The sequence below is a fragment of the Leucopleurus acutus genome (genome assembly GCF_964270905.1).
Source record: "Leucopleurus acutus genome assembly, chromosome: 16".
NCBI classification, from domain to species: Eukaryota; Metazoa; Chordata; class Mammalia; order Artiodactyla; family Delphinidae; genus Leucopleurus; species Leucopleurus acutus.
The window spans coordinates 45,220,314-45,247,537 of NC_139158.1; the positions used below are offsets into that span (position 1 = coordinate 45,220,314).

General features: G+C 45.8%; 1 protein-coding gene across 1 annotated transcript in view; it reads left to right on the forward strand.

Annotated features, from left to right (window-relative positions):
* LOC309973637 (kinesin-like protein KIF16B) overlaps window positions 1–27,224 on the forward strand; it is a 288,133-nt gene that overhangs the window by 139,230 nt on the left and 121,679 nt on the right. Inside the window, exons 14-17 of the mRNA XM_082857986.1 lie at window positions 1,170–1,221; window positions 3,123–3,260; window positions 18,407–18,489; window positions 20,028–20,116. Coding sequence (XP_082714112.1) covers window positions 1,170–1,221; window positions 3,123–3,260; window positions 18,407–18,489; window positions 20,028–20,116 — 362 coding nt within the window. The remainder of the gene's footprint in view (window positions 1–1,169; window positions 1,222–3,122; window positions 3,261–18,406; window positions 18,490–20,027; window positions 20,117–27,224) is intronic.

Here is a 27,224-nt window from a genome sequence, read left to right on the forward strand (position 1 = left end):
CATTCTCATCTTGGTTGCAGCTTTCCCTGTGGACACTCGCAAGGTTTAGTGCGATACTCCGTGTCCACGAACGCAGCTACGACCCTGAAGAATATACAACAAATCCTTGAGTCCTTTGGGGATTCTCAGAAGTTCATTGGGATTCGGTGGTGTTAGAAATTTCTGTTTTATGTAGTCCTAAAGCTAAATGAAGATCCGTTCACTTTGCCCTCTAATTTGTAGACTCAGCAAGAGGGAGGTAGGGAACAAAAAGGCAGACAGACTGAGGAAGAAAAGTTACCAGCACCCGAACTGGGATTTGTTGTATATACAGTTTCCTGGTCCCTTGTGTTAATTATAAAGTTGTGTCTCTTGCCTACATCGTTGGGCCTGGTCCCGAGCAGGGTATCCCTGTGAAGAGAGCAGAATTTCCACATCAGTATCAGTGGTGGCCTCTGTAACCTTGACCTTAGTATCTTCTGTCTGATCCATGACTTCAAATGAGAATGGTGTTACGCTTGTGCTTTGAGGGCTCCCCTAAACCATATATATATATATATATATATATATTTATTTATTTATTTATTTATTTATTTATTTATTTATTTTTCCTTTTGTATCTGGTTTATTTCACTTAGCATAATGTTTAGCCATGCTGTAACATGTATCAGTACTTCATTCCTTTTTATGGTTGGATAATATTCCAGTGTATGTACCACACTTTATTTGTCCGTGGATGAATATTTGGGTTGCTTCCACTTTTTGGGTATTATGAATAATGCTGCTATACACATCAGCACACAAGTATCTGTTTGAATGCTTGTTTTGAATTCCTTTAGATATATCCTAAGCCATATCTTTAGGTACAAAGAAACCCCTGGCCACTAGAGGAGAGACTTGTCAGAAGGGATTGGGAACATCAGTGAGATTGCTGTCACAGGCAGGTTATTGATGGCAAAACAGGAGCCCAACCCTTGTCGAGCCCTGAGCCTCAGGAGTCCTGGCCTTTTTCGGACACCACGGGCTGTTGTTACAGAGCCTCAGTGAACTCCAGTCGCACTGAGGCTGTGGCCTGCCCGGGACAGAGCTCACCCACCCGTCACCAGTTTGCTTGGGCTTCAATGGAAGAGGAAGAAACAGATCATTCCTCATGTTCTTATTAATAAATTTTCCTTGACTTTTCTCCCTAGGAAGGTCAGACATATGTTGGTAGAGAAGATGCTTCAACAGAACAAGATATTGGTGAGGATCATTGTCCATTTCCTCTTCGCAATGATTTTTTTTTTTTTTTTTTGGCTGTGTTGGGCCTTCGTTGCTGTGTGCGGGCTTCCTCTAGTTGCGGCAAGTGGGGGCTCCTTTTTGTTGTGATGCGCGGGCTCAGTAGTTGTGGCTTGCGGGCTCTAGAGCGCAGCCTCAGTAATTGTGGTGCATGGGCTTAGTTGCTCTGCGACATGTGGGGTCTTCCAGGCCCAGGGCTCTTACCCGTGTCCCCTGCATTGGCAGGCGGAGTCTTAACAACTGCACCACCAGGGAAGTCCTCCAATGACTTTTTAAAAACCATTTAATAAATTTCTTTGGAATGACTGACATTGAAGTAATTATAAAAAGAAAACGTTTCAAATACAATATTGATCAGTATGTGTATTTCTGTAATTTTGAACTCAGGTCAAATGACTAACACAGAACAGTTAGTTAGTGAATAAAATGGGACTGTGAATCCTTTCCTCCACCCTGCATGCCTTCTATCCTCAGTCACGCCTTTCAAGTGTGCTGTTAGTTAAATCACTTTACTCTTGTCACAGTGGAAATATGCTAACAGGTACAGATAAAAGATATAAGACCCTTTGATGGGAAATCCTACCCAGTCGACACTTACCTGTGCAAGGATGAGGACAGAAAGTAGGACACACACGTACACAGCATCCACACACACAGACTTCTGGCTTTCCCCAAAGTCTTTGTGAGGTACCCAGGTGAGGTCTTGCCAGGCTTTATATTGTAGCATAACTTAGGGAATGCATGTGGTGGCGGTAGAGTGCGTGTGCATGTGTGCGTGTGTGTGTGTGTGGCAAGGTGGGGATTGGCAGGGGAAGAATTATATCTTCTCAGCTGGCTTTAGAATTGCTGGCGATGAGCTTGCTTTCATGCCAAGTGTAAGCTATTAATCAAGCCAAAGCTCCCATTTCCTATGTGTATTTACTATTTATAGTGAATCTGGGAGAGCCGGAAACCAGTTCCTGGAAGTCCTTGGATTCAGCTGATTTTGGGTGAAACTAGGTGTCAGGCCTCTTCCTCTCACCATTAAACTATCAATACATGGGACCTTTGGGTTTGTTATAAATGCGGTAAGGGCTAAGAACACATGTTTCCTGTGAACAGAAAAGTCCAGTAGTGCAGTTCTGAGGAGAGTAGTGGGAGCCGTTTGGCTTGTGCTTCCGAGAAGCTGGCCAAGAACTGGGCCTGAAATCACGTAGGTTTGTGTGACAGGCATTCATGTCCATGCCTGGCCACTCATCACGCACGAGCAGCTCAGGGTGGTCGGATGGGAGTCGGTAGCCCTGAGCAGCCACGTGCTCTGAGATCTGTGGAGGTCAGGTTCTCTCAGAATCGGCACAGGCTGTGGCTGGGTCATCTCAGGACTTGCAGACTTCCTCGGGCCTCCCAAGATCCATGCCCTGCCGTGTTCACCTTTTACCTTTGGTACGTGCTCCTGGAACGCAGTGTCGGTAAGTGTGGAGGTCACAGGAAATCCTTGAACCATGGGGCCCTTTTTGTCTCTTCCATTTTACTGTGACCTTTGGGTAACTGGAGGAGGAAGGTTATTTAGACTGAAGCAGGAGTGACTCAGTGGTATTCAGTTAAGACAAGTTACTCAACTGTTTTCTCCCCGAAGATGAAATAAATGAACGTGCCAGAACTTACTCCCTTATACAGGGGATGTCCAGACCCACCGAGTAGCACTCAGGGGATGGGTCTGTCAGTTGATGCCAGGAACTGCTGAAGTTCAGTTTTCTCACTGAACATAAATGTTCACCTCACAGTTTTGTATGGAAAAGAAAGAATATGAGAAAATAAATGAAGGTTGGGAATCATTGCACTAGATACCAAAGGAAATCTTTTCTTCCTCTGTTTTCCCATCTTAGTTCTTCATGGCCTCGACTTGGAGAGTGAGCATTGCATCTTTGAAAATGTCGGGGGGACGGTGACACTGATTCCCCTGAGTGGGTCCCAGTGCTCTGTGAACGGTGTTCAGATCATGGAGGCCACACACCTCAATCAAGGTATTGGCTTTTGGTTCTGAGTTCTTTGTATGTGTTGTTTCTAGAAAACAGGTTGGTTAGGTCATGGGGGAACACGTGCATCTTAGAATTAATTACACTTTAGGTGTAAGAAGGATGAAGACTGTTTGCTTCATTAGGCTGTTTTCTCTTTTGCTGGAGAACTTCTTCTTTTTCTTAATTAATTAATTTATTTTTTATTTTTGGCTGCATTGGGTCTTTGTTGCTGAGCGTGGGCTTCTCTCTAGTTGCGGCGAGCGGGGGCTACTCTTCGTTGCAATGCGCGGGCTTCTTATTGCGGTGGCTTCTCTTGTTACGGAGCACGGGCTCTAGGTGCACGGGCTTCAGTGGTTGTGGCTGGCGGGCTCTAGAGCGCAGGCTCAGTAGTTGTGGTGCATGGTCTTAGTTGCTCTGTGGCATGTGGGATGGACCAGGGCTCTCTGGAACAGGGCTCAAACTGTTGACGCCTGCATTGGCAGGCGGCTTCTTCTTCTTTTTTTTTTTTTTTTTTTTTTCGGTACGCGGGCCTCTCACTGTTGTGGCCTCTCGCGTTGCGGAGCACGGGCTCCGGACGCACAAGCTCAGCGACCATGGCTCACGGGCCTAGGCGCTCCACGGCATGCGGGATCTTCCTGGACCGGGGCACGAACCCATGTCCCCTGCATCGGCAGGTGGACTCTCAACAACTGCGCCACCAGGGAAGCCCCAGCAGGCGGATTCTTAACCACTGCACCACCAGGGAAGCCCTGGAGAACTTCTTTATAAAATGCCCGTTGTCTTGTTGAATTAAACATCTATATATTGACTTAAAAGTTGCTGCTGTTACGGAAATAAGACTTTAAAGGAATTTGTGAAGTTCAAAATGTGCTCTTCAAGCGCAAAACCTTAACACAGTAGCTTCTTTTATTAATTTTATTACTTTGTTTACATTCTTTTTATGAATAGTTATAGTTATACATACAGGATCTGGTATCATGTCTTTTTTTCTTTTGAAATAATTTCAGTATTATGGAATATTTGCAAGAACTTTAAAAAAATTTATTTATTTATTTATTTATTTATTTATGGCTGTATTGGGTCTTTGTTGATGCCGGCGTGGGCTTTCTCTACTCTTTGTCGTGGTGCGTGGGCTTCTCATTGCGGTGGCTTCTCTTGTTGTGGACCACGGGCCTTAGAGTGCATGGGCTTCAGTAGTTGTGGCATGCAGGCCCAGTAGTTGTGGCTTGTGGGTTCTAGAGCATGGGTTCAGTAGTTGTGACGCATGGGCTTAGTTGCTCCATGGCATGTGGGATCTACCTGGACCAGGGCTCGAACCCGTGTCCCTTGCATTGGCAGGCAGATTCTTAACCACTGAGCCATGGGAAGCCCAAGAACTTCTTTTTTTCTTTTTTCTTTTTTTTATACAGCAGGTTCTTACTAGTCATCTATTTTATACATATTAGTATATATATTGTCAATCCCAATCTCCCAGTTCATCCCACCACCACCACCCTCCCCCCTACTTTCCCCCCTTGGTGTCCATACGTTTGTTCTCTACATCTGTGTCTCTATTTCTCCCTTGCAAACCAGTTCATCTGTACCATTTTTCTAGATTCCACATATATGCGTTAGTATATTGTATTTGTTTTTCTCTTTCTGACTTACTTCACTCTGTATGACAGTCTCTAGGTGCATCCACATGTCTACAAAATGACCCAATTTTGTTCCTTTTTATGGCTGAGTAATATTCCATAGTATATAGGTACCACATCTTCTTTATCCATTCATCTGTTGATGGACATTTAGGTTGCTTCCATGACCTGGCTATTGTAAATAGTGCTGCAATGAACATTGGGGGCATGTGTTTTGTTTTTTTTTTTAATATCTTTATTGGAGTATAATTGCTTTACATTGTTGTGTTAGTTTCTGCTGTACAAAAAACAAAGTGAATCAGCTATATGCATACATATATCCTCATATACCCTGCCTCTTGCGTCTCCCTCCTACCCTCCCTGTCCCACCCCTCTAGGTCGTCACAAAGCATTGAGCTGATCTCCCTGTGCTATGTGGCTGCTTCCCACTAGCTATCTGTTTTACCTTTGGTAGTGTATATATGTCTATGCCACTTTGTCACTTTATCCCAGCTTACCCTTCCGCCTCCCCATATCCTCAAGTCCATTCTCTAGTAGGTCTATGTCTTTATTCCCGTCTTGCCTCTAGTTTCTTCATAACCATTTTTTTTTTGTAGACTCCATATATATGTGTTAGCATACGGTATTTGTTTTTCTCTTTCTGACTTACTTTACTCTGTATGACAGACTCTAAGTCCATCCACCTCACTACAAGTAACTCAGTTTCATTTCATTTTATGGCTGAGTAATATCCCATTGTATATATGTGCCACATCTTCTTTATCCATTCATTTGTCAATGGACACTTAGGTTGCTTCCATGTCCTGGCTATTGTAAATAGAGCTGCAATACACATTGTGGTTCATGTCTCTTTTTGTATTGTGGTCTTCTCAGAGTATATGCCCAGTAGTGGGATTGCTGGGTCATATGGTAGTTCTCTTTTTAGTTTTCTAAGGAACCTCCATAGTGTTCTCCATAGTGGTTGTATCAATTTACATTCCCACCAACAGTGCAAGAGGGTTCCCTTTTCTCCACACCCTCTCCAGCATTTATTGTTTGTAGATTTTTTGATGATGGCCATTCTGACTGGTATGAGGTGATACCTCATTGTAGTTTTGATTTGCATTTGTCTAACGATTAGTGATGTTGAGCAGCTTTTCATGTGCCTCTTGGCCATCTGTATGTCTTCTTTCGAGAAATGTCTATTTAGGTCTTCTGCCCATTTTTTGATTGCGTTGTTTGTTTTTTTAATATTGAGCTTTGTGAGCTGTTTATATATTTTGGAGATGAATCCTTTGTCCATTGATTCGTTTGCAAATATTTTCTCCTATTCTGAGGGTTGCCTTTTCATCTTGTTTATGGTTTCCTTTGCTGTGCAAAAGCTTTGAAGTTTCATTAGGTCCTATTTGTTTATTTTTGTTTTCATTCCTCTAGGAGGTGCGTCAGAAAACATCTTGCTGCGATTTATGTCAAAGAATTTGCTTCCTATGTTTTCCTGTAAGAGTTCTATGGTGTCTGGTCTTACATTTAGGTCTTTAATCCATTTTGAGTTTATTTTTGTGTGTGGTGTTAGAGAGTGTTCTAATTTCATTCTTTTTTTTTTTTTGCGGTACGCGGGCCTCTCACTGTTGTTACCTCTCCCGTTGCGGAGCACAGGCTCCGGACGCTCAGGCTCAGCGGCCGTGGCTCAAGGGCCCAGCCGCTCCGCAGCATGTGGGATCCTCCCGGACCGGGGCACGAACCTGCATCCCCTGCATCGGCAGGCGGACTCTCAACCACTGCGCCACCAGGGAAGCCCAATTTCATTCTTTTACATGTAGCTGTCCAGTTTTCCCAGCACCACTTATTGAAGAGGCTGTCTTTTCTCCATTGTATATCCTTGCCTCCTTTGTCATAGATTAGTTCACCATATGTGTGTGGGCTTATCTTCGGGCTTTCCCTCCTGTTCCATTGATCTGTATTTCTGTTTCTGTGTCAGTACCATATTGTCTTGATTACTGTAGCTTTGTAGTATGGTCTCAAGTCAGGGAGTCTGATCCTCCAGCTCTGTTTTTTTCCCTCAAAATTGCTTTGGCTATTCGGGGTCTTTTGTGTCTCTGTACAAATTTTAAGCCTTTTTGTTGTGGTTCCATAAAAAATGCCATTGGTAATTTGATAGAGATTGCATTGAATCTGTAGATTGCTATGGGTAGTATAGTCATTTTCACAATATTGATTCTTCCAATCCAAGAGCATGGTATATCTCTCCATCTGTCTGGGTCATCTTTGATTTCTTTCATCAGTGTCTGATAGTTTTCTGAGTACAGGTCTTTTACCTCCTTTGATAGGTTTATTCCGAGGTATTTTATTCTTTTTGTTGCAGTGGTGAATGGGATTTTTCCCTAATTTCTCCTTCTTATCTTTCGTTGTTAGTGTATAGGAATACAAGAGATTTCTGTGCATTTTGTATCCTGCAACTTTACCACATTTATTGATTAGCTCTAGTAGTTTTCTGGTGATATCTTTAGGATACTCTATGTATAGTATCACGTCATCTGCAAACAGTGACAGTCTTACTTCTTCCTTTCTAATATGTTTTCCTTTTATTTCTTTTACTTCTCTGATTGCCGTGGCTAGGACTTCCAAAACTGTGTTGAATAAGAGTGGCGAGAGTTGAACATCCCTGTCTTGTTCCTGATCTTAGAGGAAATGCTTTCAGTTTTTCACCACTGAGAATGATGTTTGCTGTGGGTTTGTCATATATGGCCTTTATTATGTTGAGGTAGGTTCCCTCTGTGCCCACTTTTTGGAGAGTTTTTATCGTAAATGGGTGTCAAATTTTGTCAAAAGCTTTCCTACATCTATTGAGATGATCATATGTCTCTTATTCTTCAGTTAGTTAATATGGTGTATCTCACTGATTGATTTGCATATATTGAAGAATCCTTGCATTGCTGGGAAAAATACCACTTGATCATGGTGTATGATCCTTTTAATGTATTGCTGTATTCTGTTTGCTAGTATTTTGTTGAGGATTTTTGCATCTGTATTCATCACTGATATTGGTCTGTTATTTTGTTTTTTTGTAGTATCTTTGTCTGGTTTTGGTATCAGGGTGATGTTGGCCTGCCTTGTAGAATACGTTTGGGAGTGTTCCTTCCTCTGCAGTTTTTTGGAAGAGTTTGAGAAGGATGGGTGTTAGCTCTTCTCTAATTGTTTGATAGAATGCACCTGTGAAGCCATCTGGTCCTGGACTTTTGTTTGTTGGAAGATTTTTAATCACAGTTTCAATTTCATTATTTGTGATTGGTCTGTTCATATTTTCTGTTTCTTCCTGGTTCCATCTTGGAAGGTTGTACCTTCCTAAGAATTTGTCCATTTCTTCCAGGTTGTCCATTTTATTGGAATAGAGTTGCTTGTAGTAGTCTCTTATGATGCTTTGTATTTCTTCAGTGTCCGTTGTAACTTCTCCTTTCTTATTTCTACTTTTATTAATTTGAGTCCTCTCCCTCTTTTTCTTGAGTCTGGCTAATGGTTTATCAATTTTGTTTATCTTCTCAAAGAACCAGCTTTTAGTTTTATTGATCTTTGCTGTTGTTTTCTTTGTTTCTGTTTCATTTATTTCTGGCCTGATCTTTATGATTTGTTTCCTTCTACTAATTGTGGGTTTTGTTTGTTCTTCTCCAGTGCCTTTAGGTGTAAAGTTAGTTGTTTATTTGAGATTTTTCTTGTTTCTTGAGGTAGGATTGTATTACTATACAGTTCCGTCTTAAAACTGTTTCTCGGGCTTCCCTGGTGGCGCAGTGGTTGAGAGTCCACCTGCCGATGCAGGGGACACGGGTTCGTGCCCCGGTCCGGGAAGATCCCACATGCCGTGGAGTGGCTAGGCCCGTGTGCCATGGCCACTGAGCCTGCACGTCTGGAGCCCGTGCTCCAGAACGGGAGAGGCCACAACAGTGAGAGGCCCGCGTACCGCAAAAAAAAAAAAAAAAAAAATGCAAATTGCCAAGCCGCATCCTTGACCCGCCAATTCAGAAAATCTGGGGGTGGGCCCAGCAATCTAGTTTTTGGGGTTTTTTTTAATAAAATAAATCCTGCAGGTGATTCTGATGCACCTGTATCAGAACATGTCAGTATGAGGACCAAGGCTAACCACAAATTCTTGCCCCAGACTTTGGCGCAGGAGACAACCATTTGTCAGTTTCTTTAAACCCCTTTCATCTCCTGTTTGAATCATTACATCCATTTTTCATGATCTCTCACTCCTTTTTAAATTTCATTTTTAGCTCGACATCCCCATAGGGTGACTTTACAGTGTGCCTTGGTGTGGATATCTTGGAGTTTACCTGTTTGGTGTTAACGGGCTTCTTGAATCTGTACGTTTCTATCTTTCTCCAGATTTGAGAAGTTCTCAGCCATTATTTGTTTAAAAATTGCTTTTCTGCACTATACGCTTTCTCCTCTCTTTCTGGGACTCTGGTTACATGAATGTTTAATATTTTAGTATTGTCCCACAGATCCCTGAGGCTCTAATTACTTATTTTTATCTTTCTGTAAACTTTTTTCCTCTTCGCTTTTCAGATGAGATCATTTCAGCTGATCTGGCTTCATGTTCACTGTTGTTTTCTTTTCTCTGTCATCTCCATTCTGCTATTGAGCCCATCCAATGAGTTTTTAAAATTTTGATTACTGTGTTTTTCAGTTGTAATATTTGATTCTTTTTTGTATACTTTATTTCTTTGTTGAAACTTCTTATTTTTCAAGAGTGTTCACCCACGTTTGACCTCTTTTTTGTTTTTGTTTTTTTTTAGGGCCCATCATTTTTATTTCTAAGTCATCTGATATAGAAAACTAAAAGTTTTTTATTATGGAAAATTTCAAACACATACAAAATACAGAATATTATAATTAACCTCCATGTGCCCATCACCCAATTTCAATAATAATTAACATTTTTTGCTTATCTTTTTTCATCTAGGCATTCTCCCCTGATCCTACCCTACCCCCTCACACACATTTTTCAGGGCATCCTATAGGATAAATTGTTTGAACAATTTTATAATAGCTGATTCAAAGTCTTTATCAAATAAGTACAACATCTCTGTGATCTCAGCATTAACATCTGTTGTTTGTGTTTTGCTATGCAAGTTGAGATTTTTTTTCCAGTTCTTTATATGCTGAGTAATATTGAATTGCATTTTGGACATATCTATAGTATATTGTAAGACTCAGGGTCTTGTTTCAGTTCCATGGGAAATGTTGATTTTTGCCTCTTTCTTTTAGCAGGCAGTTGACCTGGTCGGATTTAGACCATAAGTGAGAATCAGTCTGTGGGTCGTGATTCCAGTTCCAAGGCCCATTCAGTTTTCCAAGCCTTTGTGGTGCTATTCCAGTCTGTCCTATGTGTGTGCCATCCACCGGCCAGCCTGGGAGCTGAGAAGTGTTCTGGCTCTTAGTTTAACTCTGAAAGTCTCCGTGTGCTGCTGGGGGTCAGCTCCATGTGTGCACCGTTGGGGGTGGCCCAGGAATTCATACACAATTCCATGAGGTTGCCTTCCTGAACTTCTCCCTCTACACCATCTCTCAAGTACTTTCTGGTTCCTTGGGTCTTTCCTTTTCTGCCCTCCAGCTAAACATCTTTATACTTTATTTATAAAGTATATAAATATATATAGCTTTATTTATACTACTCTTTCATGTTCTTCCTGTGCTTGTGCCCATGTCCGGGCCGAGCAGTGAGAGGACAGAGGGGAGAACAATAAAACAACTGGCATCTGCCCTACCCTCCTGGGTCCACAGCTCCTGGGATTGGAGAGAGATTTTCCCCTGCCTCCCAGATTTAGGCATCTGTGGGCCCCCTGCTGCCGCCACTATTGCTGCTAGGGGACCCTCTCCCTCCTCCTGGAACCAAAACTAGAAGCTTCTCCTGGAGTTCTCTTTTACACTAATGTCAACTTCTGGGTTTCTTCCCAGGTGAAGCTGGGGACACTGGAGGGAAACAATGGTAAATTCATCGTTGGTCAGTGGTGCTTTAGGTCCTGGTCTCTTTCAATCCACCTGCTTCTGTTTGTTTTCAGACCCCTCAAGTAGCTGCTGCACGTGTTCTCTCCAGGCTCTCGGGTGTAGCTGCATTCAGAGGGAGAGGCAGGTGGACGATGCTGTCCCATCTCGGGCAGAACCAAAACTTCTCCCACAGCGTGGCTTCGGACTGATGAGAAGGGAGAGATTTACCCAAAGCCGAGTTCCAAAATGAATGAATGTATTTGTCATAATGGTCCATGGAAAAAAGTGACTTAGATACAGAATTATCTAAAGGCTGGAAAGTGGGTGAGGTGAGGGGGGGGCAGGAGCAGCAGGAGACCAGGTAGCCTTGACTGCTGAATCTTGGCAGGTTTGTCCGGCTCCCAGATCCCAGACTGGTGGCGTGGATTTTCTGTGGGATGTGCTCACCCTTCAGCAGATTAGTCATGTGGTTGCAGAGGTGAAGGACAGCACAGTGTTTTTATAGCCTGGGGAGGCTTGGGGGTGGTCTGTAAAGAGAAGGAGTTGATGAAGGTAGGAGACTCTTGGTGCTTAGGGAGAGGGGAGCAAGGGAGGCATTTTGGAGGGAAGGATGGGATGTGGACAGCCTGTGGGAGGCAAGGCTGAATAGTTGAGATTGTTACTAACGGAATGAGTAGTATTGTTAGTAACAAAGAATATGAGCTACTAGGTACCAACGGAAAGAGAGTTACAGTCAGCCCTCCGTATGTGTGGCTCCGCATCCCAGTGAATTCAACCAACTGCAGGTTGAAAATATTCAGGGAAGAATTTCCAGAGAGTTCCAGAAAGCAAAACTTGAATTTTCCGTGCTCTAGCATTTACATTGTATTTGCAGCTATTTACATAGCATTTATATTATATTAGGTATTATAAGTAAGGAGGATTGTGTAGGTTATATGCAAATACTAGGCCATTTTACATAAGGGACTTGAGCATCCCTTGATTTTGGTCTTCCTGTGGGCGTCCTGGAACCATCCCCCATGAGGGATGACTGTGCTAATAGTTTGACCAGTTAGTGTAATGCCTTCTATTCAGTACCTTAAAATTTAACATTTCATTGTCTGCTGTCTGGAATCATCCTGTAATTATCTCTTGTACTCAATCCATTGTCTTTCGGAAGGATGAGAGCTGCTCCGTATACTCTTTTTGTATCTCCCCTGAGGCTTTAAGAAGAAAAAATTGAGCTCACCCCACACACACCCCCCCACACACACACATCTAAAAATTTCTTTGGGGGGATGGGACTGGAGCATCTTGAAATTTTATAGAGCTCCACACTTAGCCCATGCACACAGTTGGGCAAATGATTCTTGTTGATTATTTGGCTGGAAATCTCAATAACAAAGATTGAAAATCAATTTTCTTTCTTCTCTGGCGTCCCAGAATCTAATTTGGCAATTTTTACTTTGCCAGAAGTAAACAAGGGTTTAAGTGGTTTATCTGAAGCAGGATATTGCAAGTCCACATTTGAATTATAAACATTGAAAAGGAGAGGACAGGGCCTAGGTGGCTTTTTGGTAAGGTGTCACGTGCACTTACATCCTTCACAAATATTAGCAGGCGATCTGATGGCATGCTGTATACCTGCTACCCTTGATGCTGAGTGCCTGTCACTCACCTGAGCCCGCTGTCAGCCCCAAGCCATGTGACCTGTTTGAATCCGTTAGTATTCGTGTGAAATTTTCATACCCACCACAAGCACCGTGTCAGATCTTAAATCCCCATCTCGCTGCCCAAAGCCATTTTGAGATAGAGAAAAATTACTACAGTTCAAGTGTCTTAAAAGCCAATGTCACAAGGGTCCAAGGCCCTAGAACATATTACATAATCTGTTCTTAAGTATTGGCATATGTTAGTGGAAATTAGACTCTATCAGGGCCCCCAGATGGTGCCACTATCATAACTTATTTTAGTATAAATATCTTTAAGGCCTTTTATACGACTTGAAATTATCATACACAAAGCAAGTTTCTTTTCGCTTGAACTAGGAAACAAAATAAGAGCTTCACCCATTCTGCCTCACCCAACTTCTCATGCGATACCATTCCAGAACATTTTTCTGGACAGAGCTTCGCTTTTCTGACTGTTGTATCTAAAATGAAAACCTCTCTTTCACTGAGCATGGTTTAGCAATGCGTTATATATCCTGTCTGTGTGTGTGTGTGTGTGTGTGTGTGTGTGGGTGGGTGTGTGGTGGGGCGTAGAGGAGGGCCTTTCTAACGTGTGATTAAATTCAGAATGTGGAGCCCTGAAGCAGAATTTCTAAAGGCCTCCTGGCTTTTGGCCTGTAAGCTCGTATTACATTGCATCATACCCTTTTGGGAGTACGGTTGTTTTATATGTTCATATTAATGGTAACTCAGAATGAAATAATTCAAACATCATCACCTCAGAAATATGCATATGACAACATTTAATTTAAAACAGTTGATTTTTGTTTTTGTTTTTGCGGTACGCGGGCCTTTCACTGTTGTGGCCTCTCCCGTTGCGGAGCACAGGCTCCGGGCGCGCAGGCTCAGCGGCCATGGCTCACGGGCCCAGCCGCTCCGCGGCATGTGGGATCTTCCCGGACCGGGGCACGAACCCGCGTCCCCTGCATCGGCAGGCGGACTCTCGACCACTGCGCCACCAGGGAAACCCTAAAACAGTTGATTTTTATTCGTGCAGTAGCAGAATTAGAAAATCTCACATAAAATTTGAGGACCGTAATTAATAGTGATATTAATGATTATTATCCCTACACTCCTTAGAAATCACTAGAAATCTTTACATGTTTAATTTTTTTCAGTGTGCCTGAAATATTAAAATAGAAAATCAGTGGTTTCATTCACAGAGACTTAAGTGAAGCTTTTTTTTGTTGTTACCAAGTGTCTTTGTCTACCTTTTTATAATATCGTTTCCCCTCCATCCCCTTCTAAGATCGTCTGGAATTTGTCTGTCCTCAAGTATTTAACAGGCTCTCAAGTGATCTCAAAGATGCCATCGTATATTTCAAGGAGGTTTAGATATACTCTAAAAATGACAAATTAAGTGCATCACAGAAAGTCCATGTGCTGTGATTAATCACATTAACCTCAGATCAGGGAGTCGCTCATAGTTAAGGAGAATTTAAGATCTGGAAGGAAGGCATTGAAGACTTGGTGAGGGAGCTGAGCCCTGGAGGGCTTACCCCGTCAGGCAGGACACATGAGCTGGGTCTCTTCCAAAGGCCTTGTACCGTCACTCACTCTCATTCATTCATTCACTGCCTTTTCCCCTTCAGCTTTTTGCTTTTTAAATATACTCAGAAGTCTCCTTTAAACAAAAATACCACAAAATATCCCACAGGGTCTGTCAACTCCCGGCTCCAGCTACTACCAACTCTGTCTTTCTCTTCATAAACAGACTTCTTTTTCTTCTTCTGTTTTTTATTGAAGTGTAGTTGACTCACAATATTGTGTTAGTATCAGGTGTACAGCGAGTACACAAACTTCTTGAATGAGTTGTCCACACTCAGGAGACCTCAACTGCACTTTCCCTGGGCTTCTGAGGTTTTCCTTCTCCCCCGCTGAGGGTCCTTCTCTGTTTCCTTTGCAGGTTCATCTTCCTCTCCTTGAGCCATTAAAAGCCAGGCTCCTCAAGGTGCCCAGTGTTGGGTGGGCCATCTTTTCTCCCACCTCTCTGTTCTCTCCTCTTTCCCACACCTGTGGCTTCCTTTATTAGAGATGACTCTCAGATGTATATAGAGAGATACCACATTCTCACGCACACACACGTATATGCACATATATATGTATACATCTCTACCTGATATCTGTAGAGATGTGTGTGTATATGTGTATATACACATGGATCTTAGGTAGATATGTACACATACATATGTATGTATGTCTATCTCTATATTTTGAGGTATATAGTTCATCTATAAACTTTTTTTTAATTACCATCAGGATTAATAAGCAATTCTTAATCCTCCAACTTTCTAGATTTCTTCATTTTGATCATTTAACAGAATATACTTGATAAGAACCAGGCGTTCTTTCAAAAGTATACTTGCAACATCAGGAGAACATCTTAAACAAAATATGCTTTATCTCAGCACCATATCTTCTCATCACAGAGCACCAAATTATCAAAAACTATGCATATATATATATATATAATAAAGAGTAAAGTCGGTAGGAAAGTGGGTAGGTTGGTAGATGGACAGATGGATTGAGAGATCTCCTGGGCGTTTCTTCTGGAGCTTCAGCTCCATATTTCTATCTGCAAAAGGCATCTCAAATCCATTATGTGTAAAACCAAACTCAAGATTTCTCCCCCAACCTGATTTTGGTCCTTTTCCAGTGTTCTCAATCAGTGTGAACAGGTCCCCATCCAACTAGTTACAGCAAAGCCCAGGAGCATCTTCTTCACCTCCCCGGTCCCCCTTTCTGGCCCATCATGAGTCCTGGTGAGCTTATCTCCCAAGTATCTTCTGGATCTGTTTATTGACCTCTTACCCCTCCCTTCCAGTTCTGAGCCGCCATCATGTTTGACCTGGACCACTGCAGTAATCTCTTACCTTGTTTATCTACATTTCCTCTCGCCCTCTGGTACATTCTTCAAACAGTAGAAAAAATGATCTTCCTGAAACTCACGTCTGATTGTGTGATGCTGCTGTTGCGCAAAGCCCTTCAGGGTCTTGCTGTTGCCCCATGTGAAATACAAGATGCTTTACTGTATCCCGAGCACCTCTACATGCTCCGTCCTCCCCTCTCTCTCCAGCTTCACCTTGTGCAGCGCTCCCCCTGGTTTCCTCTGCCGTGTCTCCCATCACTCATCATCATTATCACTTCTTCCTGTCACAGTCTGTTGGATATGCCCCCCGCCCCCCGCAGGAGCTTGTCTTAAGCACCACCTCCTTCACGGCATCGTTCCCCAACCTCCCCTGCAGCCAGCCCCCTTCTCGCATGCTCGTGAGCCAGGGGCAGGGTATCTCTCCTTCAGCTGCAGCTTTGCGTTTATTTGTTTGGTTAGTGACCTCTTCCTCCTGCTTGTTCACAAGTTCCATAAGGACAAGGTGTGTGTCCCACTCGTTCACCTCTGCATCCCCACCCCCAGCTCTTATCATAGCGCGGTAAGTGTTCATTCAGTATCTGTTGAGTGAATGGACACACAGCAGCAGCATGTGAAAAAGAAAAAATGAAGCACATCTTTTAAGCCAGTAGGTTTGTCCATAAAGGAATACGATAGAGGAAAGAGAAGGCACCAGCCTTAACAGAGCCCCTTTTATGTGCCAGGTGCTTTATCCACATTATTTGGACAGAAAGAAGGAAGGGTCATGGGTAGTTTTGTTTTCTTTCATAACTCCTCGAAGGGATTTTTATGTGTATTTCATGCCAATACATGGGTGGCAAGATTTTTTTCAGTGATTTAACATGATATGAAATATGTCTCTGAAGTACTATCCTATTTTTCCATTAACATATTTTAGCAATTTTCAACTTGTGTGCCTGGGCATTTTATTAACAGAAAAAAAAAAAAGAATTGGATTAGGTATAATTAACACCTCAAATGAGATTGCCTTGTTAATCTCTAATGTCATTTTAAGAGTGTTAAATACACATATATCCTGGACATGGCTACTTAACTTCTGACTTTTGTGTGGCACACAGTTTTGAGTCCTAGTCATAAAAGGCATGTGGGAAACACCTTTCTTCATTGTGGTAATGGTGCCTTTCCATAATTGGGAAATATACGAATGCAATTTTATATGAGGGGGATAAGCAGACTGTAGGTGGATAATATCCGCTGCTGCCCTTCTGAGTCTCCCAAAAACGTGTGCTGCTTCTCATGTTGACTCCATTTCTGCTAAAAATCGACAGCCACCAGAACCAACCCTTCGGTTGCTCGCTGTGGTTACGATCTAAACCCGTTAGGTTCTAACCGTATTGCATTTGAAGCTCCTTTGAGAATCCGTGACAGTATGTCACATGGGCAGGTGGATGTGCGGGTCTGAAGCTCCAGAGTGGCCATGTGGGGTATTGCTATTACCTGCAGGGTCCAGGTGGAGCTGGTACCCAACTAGAGGTCACGTGCCCTGTCCAGAGGAGGCAGCCAACAGTAGCCCAGTGACAGCACAGATCTACTGATACCACATCTTCTAATATTTGAAGGGAAGCCAGAAACTCAGACTTTTATGTGAAAACTACAGATTTTTAACCGTTGACAGTGAAGGATTTTGTTTTTTACATCTGTGCGGGACACACAAAACACATCCATGAGCTGATTTTTTTCTCTGACCTTCGTTGCAGATTCTTTATCCTGGCTGCTAGTTCTTCACGGTCTCTCTCTCCCTCATCTGTCCAATACGGGTTCCTGCTGCTGTTTCTCGTCCCCTGCATCTTGGCTGGACCTGACTCTCTCCTTTCTCCAAGCCCGGGAGGTCCATCTCCTGTCTCAGGCTCAGCCCCTCCCCTCGTCACCCTCACAGGGAGCATCTCTCTCGTCCTGTGAGACCCAGCTTAGGTCCTTGGTGTCACCTCCTGCACCCTGCACTCATCACTTTGATCCGTCGTGGTTGACTTCTAGATGAATGTCTTATCTTCACAAATAAGTTGCATTCTTTTTCAGGACAAAGATTGAACATGGGGTTTGGGGGTGGGGGGTGGTTTGTTTTGAGGCTTGGTTGACTCTCAGGTGCGAATGGGACCAGAAAAGATAGCAAATCTCCTAAATGCCTCCAGTGACAGGGAGCTCACTGCCTTCTGTGACATCCATGCCAATTTGGGACAACTCCTATCTTAGAACGCATCTGTTTGCTTCATCAAGCTGAAATTTACCTCCCCACCTAATGATGTTGTTACCCTTGGGCATTTACACTGAATTCTTCTGCCCCTTGTACAATCATTTTCTGAACAAGCAGGACCCTAGTCAGTCCAAAGGAGCTGTTCTTGTGTGTCCAATGTAGCCGTCTAAACAGGGTTTTCTCAAGAAGCCGTGTTTTTACGTGGAAATAGTCACTGCATATGCGCATTTTCTTTCCTGTCGAATTCTGAGGGAGTTTTTAGTAACAGTGACCCTATTACTAAAAACCGACTGCTCTGACAGTTTCACCGTGTTTTCATTTGAATGCACTGTCCTTTGAGGTTTCTACTTCTATCGGCATTAATAAACATTTCCTAAATTGGTGACCATATGCTTTGCTTGATATTCTCACATCTCTTTGGTTACCTGATTTCTGTTTTTCTTTTCAACAATCAAAAGTCAAATTATCTGTATACTGAGTTTTAAATCTCTTACGATATTGTCATGCTTAGATCCCTCACTTCTGCCCTGGGTAACGTGAGAATTGTGACACTCGGCTCTAAAAATAAAAGCATTTGAAGATTTAGAATTGGCTTATGTAAGCAGACTTTTGCGACGAAAGCCTCCCCTCACTCTGTTGTTGTGTAGGACACTGGAAATCACATCTCAGCTGCAGGATTCCATGTTAGAATGTCACCAGCTAACCAGGTTGCTCAGTGTAAGCTCATTGCTGTTTCTGTGTGTTCTTAGGTGCCGTGATACTCCTGGGAAGAACCAATATGTTTCGCTTTAACCATCCGAAGGAGGCCGCCAGGCTCAGGGAAAAGAGGAAGGTGAGCAGTGTGGAATCTCCTGTAGCTCACTCTGCTCTGGGAGGGGCTGGGGTCGGGGAAGAGGGGGTCTCCACTCTGGTTCCAGCAGTTTAGCTTTCTGGAGCACGAACCAGCCCATAGCCTGGATTGATTCTAGAGGGTTTGTTTCCCAGCGGATGGCTCCCTGGTGAAATAGGCTAGCAAGTGAGATCCAGAGCAGGAGGAGAGACACTGCGTCTCGACCCTCCTGTTGAGTGCTGCATCCCCTGAAAGGAGATGGGCATCATTTCACATTAAGTGGAGAGTACCTTCCACTCAAGAGCATCTGTTTTAAGAGTTAACCCCATATCAGAATCACTTTCATCCAAAAGTTGGCTCACTTTTTATTTTCATTCACAGTAAGTTGGATTTTTGATGAGGGTGTGAAGCAGAGAGGGGGTGAACTTAGGACGATGGGAAGAGGCTTCAGCTTGGATGGGGATGACTAGAGGGCCCTTGAAGTGCTGGATGAGGGAGGTGGGCAGAGGACCAGAAAGAGACAGGAAGAAATGGAAGGGAGAGAAACGTGTCTAGGACACCGTGTTGACCTTAGACCGAGGAAGGGAATTAAGTCGCAGCTGAGTTTTCTGAGCCAGGCGCTGTGCAGAACCTCCACATGTACCAGTTTATGTGCACAGAGGCTGTTATTACACCCACATCACAGATGATCGAGATGAGAAACTGAGGCTGGCCTGTCCCGTGGCCAGCAAGGGGGGAGCCGGGGCTGCAGCCCCGCATCTCAGCCTGCTTTTGCTGGGGCTGCCCAGAGTTGCCAGTGCCTTAAATGCGGAATGACGAGAAAGCCGCAAACCCCAGCCTTCTCCAGGGCTGCCGGTTCCAGCCTGTGAAGCCTATTGTGTGTTCCAGCCCAGAGTCGCCCTGGAGGGCCCTTTTCAGGACAGAGTCGCAGGGAAGAGAGGGAAGGAAACAGGTTTTAACTTAGTTAAAATCACCACACAGGTTGAGGGGAGGGAGGGCTGGCAGTGCGGGGCAGCTGATGTGGGGCCTTGGAGGCCCCTGGAAGGAGTTTGACTGTTTTCTAACCATTTGAGGTCTTTAAGCAGTAGAGGAATGTGAAGATAAATTTACTACAAATATTAGGAAACTTTCCACGGAAGCCAAACAGGTTAGGCTGTTGCTCTTTTGGTCTCCCTCCACCTCTCCCTCTCCCTCTTTGTCACTCAGCAAGTGTGAGTACTGCTCCTGCCAAGGGACAGGGTTGACACCGATGCCGTGACCCCTTCCCTCCACTTGAACGCAGCAGCCAGGTCAAGGAGATCCACAGGGCTGTGCAGTTCCCGCCCGAGCGCACTGCGGCCCTGCTGGCCTTAGCGTGGGACTTGGGCTCCAGACGGATCCCTGGCCTGACCCCTGACGTGCATCCTCAGAGAGACCAGTTGTGTGCAGGCTGATGGGGGGCGTGAGCCCCTCGTTGCCTCTCCCCAGTGGAGCGTGGGGAGCACAGAGCGCGGCCTTCCCTTGCTGCCGAGGTAACCGCTCTGCCCTGTGTCTGCTCTTAGAGTGGCCTTCTGTCCTCCCTCAGCTTGTCCATGACTGACCTGTCCAAGTCCTGCGAGAACCTCTCTGCCGTCATGCTGTACAACCCAGGGTGAGTGGACTGCGGCGTTGCCTCCCCTGGGGTTTTCACTGTTGTGGTGTTTGTCGTGTCGACCCCATTAAAGTCATTAATTAAAAAAAGAAGTCAGTTAAAGAAAATAAAACTTCTGCAGTCAGGCCTCCTTATCACATCAGCCGTAGTCATTTTCCACGTTCCTTTACAGCCCTTGCTGTGTATGGACATCCTTTAACTTAGTTATAATCACGGCACAGGATGAGGGGAGGGAGGGCTGGTGGCGGGGGGCAGCTGATGTGGGGCCTTGGAGGCCCCTGGAAGGAGTTTTCTAACCATTTGAGGTCTTTAAGCAGTAGAGGAACGTGAAGATAAATTTACTACAAATATTAGGATGTGTGTCATCTGGGGAACGTAGCATAGAAGTGAGAGACCATTTAGGAAGCCACTTCCTTATTCCCGGTGGGAGGTACCAGTGGCTTGGGTCTGGGTGGTCACCATAGTGATGGAGCATCGTGGAATGAAGGGCGGTTCCCAGGCTCCGGGTTTAAACAGTTGGGCAGGTGATGCACCTGTTCCTGAGGTGCGGGAGGCAGGGATGAGCAGCCTGGGCTGGCGGTGGGGTGAGGGTTCAGTCAGTGTATCTTTCCTATTAGGTTGGAAGTTTTTCGAGGTCAGAGGCTTATCTTACTAATTTCTGTATGCTAGAGTGTCATTCACATAAGCTGCTTGACGAATGTTTAGCAGACAGATTAAGAATGAAATTTCAGTAGGACACCTGCGCCCTTTGGGGGGAAAAGGATTTTCACTAGTTGCTCTGGGCATTGGTGTTCTAAATGGTGGGAAATGACACATTATGCAAAGGAATGTGTTTCTGTGCACGAGTCAGTTTCCAAATGGCACTGCAGTTGGTTGAATAACCTCGAGTTCATGTTCGGGATACTCAGGCAAAAGGTGGGAAGAGGGCCTCATGACAAAGTGAAGACTTAGGCCAAGGCTGTCAGGGAATTCAATGAGAAACACTCTGCGGTCGGCTGAAGAGAGGGTGCTGGATGGGTTGGATGCTGCGTCCTGTTCGTCTGGCTTCAGTTAGCAGACACATTTCATATCTGCCACCCTTGCACTACTCATTTGTACAAATTCAAATTCAAATGACTTAATACTTCATCATACCTTCATTCCCCCGACTCCAGGCCCCGCCCCCAACTTGCCACCTGCTCTAGAGAATGATTACCCATGAATTAAAACATAATTGGAGAGAAGTTGCTGCCTCTGATTTATGGGAAGCAGACACCTTGTAAAGTTCTGTGCTCCAGCGACTCGGCCAAACAAAGCGGGATTAAAGCCAAGCTGGGCTGTTTTTTACCTTTTTTGATGTTACAGGTGTAACTATCCTTGGCCTAAATTAAGCGCCACGCGATAAACGGGAAGAATGTTGAAAGAAGTATGTTCACTGCTTGGACACTAGCTGAATAGTTGTTACTTAAATCTAATAAGGCGCCTGCACACAGAGTGTGTTAGTTTCTCAAGATGGAAACTTAGGGCTGAGATGCGTCAATAGGACAACGCGCATTTATTGAGGGCGAGGGGAGACCATAAGTGTCAGGTGCCGTGTTCTCTCTGCCTAAGAAAATGGACACATGGGTGTGAACCCACTTAGCGTGAAGTCATGGAAGTTATATGATTCAGGATTAGTAGCCTGTGACCTGGGAGGGCCAATGGGAAGGGAATGGTGCAAATTGACGTGCTTGGAAGGGATTCTCTTCCGGTGTCCATGCCTTGTAATGTGTTGGGTGATGTAGAAAACCAGAGACTTTCAGAAAGAATCTTTCTTGATGTTGAGATCACCTCCAGCCAGCATCATGGGATCTGTACCATAAGCCTAAATAACGGGAACCCACTTGTCCTCCACGCTTATGGAGACCAGGCATTGTCCCCTTTGTAACATCGTCCCCAGTTCTCCCCCTCTTCTGTGGCCTCTCATTGCCGTAGCAGTGCGCAGCCTGTGGTAAATAGCCGGGGCCCATGGCAAGGGGTGGGTGGTGTGGAGGGTAAAGCAGGGCTGTGAGGAGCCTTAAGTAGTAACCCTCCTAAGTCCCTGGTCCAGCACTTTCTTCTCCATAGTTGAGGATATAAAGATGTTAGAAGTCTATAAAGATGCCTTATCTCGGTGAACAAAGTGGATAGAACACTAACCAGAGATTCAGCCCTGGATGCCCACCAGGTAGGAACCCCAAATCACTCCCTTCTGTTCTACTTGAGAATTCTGTTCAAGAGTCACAAAAAAAACTGGATTCTGTGCTGGGCCCTGAGATGTTTGCAGGAAGAGGTTTTCCCCTGGAGAGATGTTCTGGGAAGGAACATTTTATGAGCAAACAAGGTGAGTGCTGGCCACAGCCATGCTGAGCTTAGGAAGTGATAAGAGGATTCCGCAGGTTGGGGCCTGACTGGGGGGCGCTCTGAAAGCCATGCCTGGGCGTGAGCAGGTTGCTTTGATAAACAGATGTCTACTCTTTGAGGAACTGTACTTTGGGGTTTGGGAGGATGGAGCAGGAGAGATGGCAGCTCAGGTTCTGCTGGCACAGTCACAGCACCTGTGTACATGTAACGTTTTTATAAGTTCTGGTTAGTGTGTTTAGAATTTATGATTATGAACAAAATGTATGGCCCAAAATACAACAGAGAATTATTTTCTCTATACTCATAAGCATTTGCTAACTCATTTCTTCACTCTTTTTTTAAAATTGTGCTAAGATACACTTAACATGAAATTTCCCATCTTAACCATTTTTAGGTGTACAGCGGTGTTAAGTGCGTTCACATCGTTGCAGCTAACCTCCAGAACTTTTTTCCTATAAAACTGAAACTCTGTACCCATTAAGCAGTAACATCCCAACCCCCCTCCCCCTCACCCCTGGCAACCGCCATCCTATTTTCTGTCTCTGAATTTGACTGCTCCGGGTACCTCATATAAGTGGATTCATACATTATTTATCTTTTTGTGACTGGCTTTTTTTTTTTTTTTTTTTTTTTTTTTTTTTGTGGTACGCGGGCCTCTCACTGTTGTGGCCTCTCCCGTTGCGGAGCACAGGCTCTGGACGTGCAGGCTCAGTGGCCATGGCTCACGGGCCCAGCCGCTCCACGGCATGTGGGATCTTCCCGGACCGGTGGGGCATGAACCCGTGTCCCCTGCATCGGCAGGCGGACTCTCAACCGCTGCGCCACCAGGGAAGCCCGTGACTAGCTTTTTTCACTTAGCATAATGCCTTCAGAGTTCATCCATGTTGTAGCAAGTATCAGAGTGTCTTCCTTTTTAAAGTTGCATAACATCCCATTGCATGTATATATCACATCTTATGTATCCATTCATCTGTCGATGAACACATGGGCTGCTTCCACCTTTTGGCAGTTGTGAATAATGCTGCTCTGAACACGGGTGCACAAATATCTGTTTTGAGCCCTTGCTTTCAGTTCCTTTGGGTTTATACCCAGAAGTGGGATTGTTGGATCATATGGTAATTACGTTTTTAATTTTTTTGAGAAACTGCCACACTGTTTTCTATCTTAGGTGCAGCCCTGTTACATTCCTACTAACAGCGCCCAAGGGGTCCAGTTCCTCCACATCCTCACCAATACGTGTTATTTTCTGTTTTTTTTCTTGTTAGTTTTTTCTTTTGTTTTGTTTTGTTTTTGATAGTGGCCGCCCTAATGAGTGTGACGTGGTACCTCATTGTGGTTTTTCTTCACTCTTTGTTTTCTTTCCATTTTCTTAAGAATTTCCAATCTGGAAAGTAGTGTTTGGAAGTATAGAAAGATGGAAGATCTGAAATTCAGCTCCCCCAGTAAGTTTAGTAAATAACTGATGAGTGTCAACCTGACAAGGATCTATTTCCTCGTGACCTCCCTCGAGCCCTGCCAAGTTCAGTTCACAACCAGCCCGTTCGCCTGTATCTCAAAGCCCAGTCCATGGGGTAGGGCTTCAGGAGGTGTTTCTAGCCAAGGAGAGATGTGATCATATTTGCCTTGAGAGGGAACAGTGAGGGCACGGAGGGAGCTGTGAGAGGGACCTGGAGGTGAGGCCTGAACTCAGGCAGCAGTGGGAGGAAGCTAGAGGCAGGGGTGGGCTGCACAGGCGCCCAGGGCAGGAAGGAAGTGATGAGGCCTGAATGGATGTGGGAGGGTAAGAAGGAAAAGCTGGTCACATCCATTTTCTGGCTTAAATAATTGGTCCGGTGTCGCATGCTCTCCAGCTGAAATACAGATACGGGAGGAGGGCCAGCTTGTCGAGAGGCAGGGAGAATGCTGAGCACAGCCTTGAGAAACTGGACCCCGGGCTGCGAACTTCCTCCTGGGAGTGACTGCACAGGAGCACAGGGTCGACCGCCGGGTGCCCCGTGGGGAGCGTGGGGGCCTCTGCAGCCTGTCACAGGCGCAGCGTGAACGCGGGGCCCCCGTTGACAAGCCCTCCTGCTCGTTCCGCATCCACTCAGCTGCTGGGTGAGGGCCCTTGTCTGGCCAGCCTGTGCTGGGGCTCAGTTCCCTTGGAGCGTGCTCTAGTGTACAGGGAGGACTGTGGGGAAGCCTCGCGGAAAGCAGGGAGCCGGAGCCTTGTCGTTGCTTGTGACGCTTGGACTCCTCTGGGTTGAATCTGAGTGAGGGCAGCTGTGCAGCTCCACCCAGGCCCCTGCCGCGGCGCCCCGCTCCTCACCGTAGGGGGTCTGTGTCCACCTATCGGTGATGGGTCTCACAGGCTTCAGCAGGTGGCCTGGCCCTGGTGACAGTGCAGAGTTTGGGGTCCCTTACCCCATATTTACCTCTTAGGACCAGTTTGGGATCAGTGTTCTCCTGCTTTTAAACCTTTCTCCCTCTTAGGCGAACTGGCTTTTGGCCTTCTTAATGATTCCCTGACGCTAAGTATTGGCTTAATAAATGTTAGCTGCCCCCCAGCACCGCCCCTCCCTTGCCCCAAGCCTTCTCTCTTCTTCTTTGTTTCTCTCTTTTTTATTTTTTTTTGCGGTACGTGGGCCTCTCACTGCTGTGGCCCCTCCCACTGCGGAGCACAGGCTCCGGACGCGCAGGCTCAGCGGCCATGGCTCACGGGCCCAGCCGCTCCGCGGCATGTGGGATCCTCCCGGACCGGGGCACGAACCCGCGTCCCCTGCATCGGCAGGCGGACTCTCAACCACTGCGCCACCAGGGAAGCCCAAATCTGCAGCTTTTTTTTTTTTTTGCGGTACGCGGGCCTCTCGCTGTTGTGGCCTCTCCCATTGCGGACGCGCCAGCTCAGCGGCCATGGCTCACGGGCCCAACCACTCCGTGGCATGTGGGATCTTCCCGGACCGGGGCACGAACCCGTGTCCCCTTCATCGGCAGGCGGACTCTAAACCACTGCGCCACCAGGGAAGCCCCTGTTTCTCTCTTATTAAACCCTCGTGAAGGGATTTCCTTGGTGGTGCAGCAGTTAAGAATCCGCCTGCCAATGCAGGGGACATGGGTTCGAGCCCTGGTCCAGGAAGATCCCACATGCCGCGGAGCAACTAAGCCCGTGCACCACACTACTGAGCCTGCACTCTAGAGCCCGTGAGCCACAGCTACTGAAGCCCGTGCGCCTAGAGCCCGTGTTCTGCAACAAGAGAAGCCACTGCAATGAGAAGCCCGCACACAGCAACGAAGACCCAACGCAGCCAAAAATAAACAAATAAATAAATAAATTTATTATTTATTTTTTAAAAAAACAACCCTCATGAAGACGTCTTTGTTAAGAGGCCAGGACTCTTCTTTAGTGTCAGCTGCTCCTGTCCCTTAAGCACCAGCCAACTTTCCAGTTACTTAATAGAAGTCACGGCCCACAGCATCCCTGGGGAAAATAATTTTTCTCCCCGAATTGGCTCCACCCAGGGACTCCGTCTTCCCAGCTCTTTCCCTCTTCCTGTCCCCACCCGCACCTCGAGCAAGTTCACTCTGAGAATGTTGCTGCCCATCATCGTGGGGGAGTGAGCAAGAGGGATTTTCCTCTTTAAGTGGCCGACATGGTCCATCCGTGAGGAGCAGCTGATGTTCTGCATTCATCAGGGCTCTCGTGACCCTGCACGTGATACCTGGTTTCCTCTACGAGGCGACACAGGGGGGACTCGTGGACCTGCCCCTGGAACCTGTCCGGCCTTGAGCCGAAGGGTGGGGCTCACCGCACCCCCTTAGCCCTCCGTGGTGACCCCTTCTTCCTGCAGGAGCCCCTCCTCTTCCCAGCAAGTGGCCCAGCCCTCAGTGCCTCTGGGATGCCCTCCAGGCCCCGACATAAGCACCCATTTGTCTCCCACCATTATCTTCTGCCACTTTTCCACCTTGAACTTCAGGCTGCGGTTTAAGTGGACAGAACGTCTTTCACACCTTTCTCCAGGCCAAATCTATCCATGAGACTGTCCACAAAACCCACTCTTCTTCCCGGGGGCAGTCCTCTTCATCTTTCAAGGTGAGTGTAGGAACTGTCTCCTCAGAAGCACTCTGTGCATCTCCAGTTTGAGCGAAGTGCTTCCTCTTCGTCCTCTGGCAGGTGTTTGGTGCACACCTTTATCATCATAGCTTTTTCCCGATTCCTTTAGTTGATGCTGGTGCCTGCCTTCCCATTAGGCTTCCTGAGGGCGGGGCCGTGCCCTGCTCCTCTTTGAATGTCAGCGTCTCAGCACAGTCGGCACTTCACAGATGTTCACCAAGATGTAGGTTTGCAGCCGAAATGCTCTCAGCGCGGGAGATGTGTCTGCTCATAGGTGTCTAGGTGCCTCGTGCTTCAGATGGGTCCTTATGCACTGTTTAGCATCTCCAGACTAGCTGGGCCTTATCTTTTTTTGTGTGTGTGGTACGCGGGCCTCTCACTGTTTTGGCCTCTCCCGTTGCGGAGCACAGGCTCTGGCCGCGCAGGCTCAGCAGCCATGGCTCACGGGCCCAGCCGCTCCGCGGCATGTGGGATCTTCCCAGACCGGGGCACGAACCCGTGTCCCCTGCATCGGCAGGCGGACTCTCAACCACTGTGCCACCAGGGAAGCCCTGGGCCTTTGTGAGGCTCTCACGCACACAGATGTACTTCATGCACGTTTTGTGGCTTTCTTGACTGTTGCACATTCACATCTCTTGGTTTCCTTGGTATCCTACA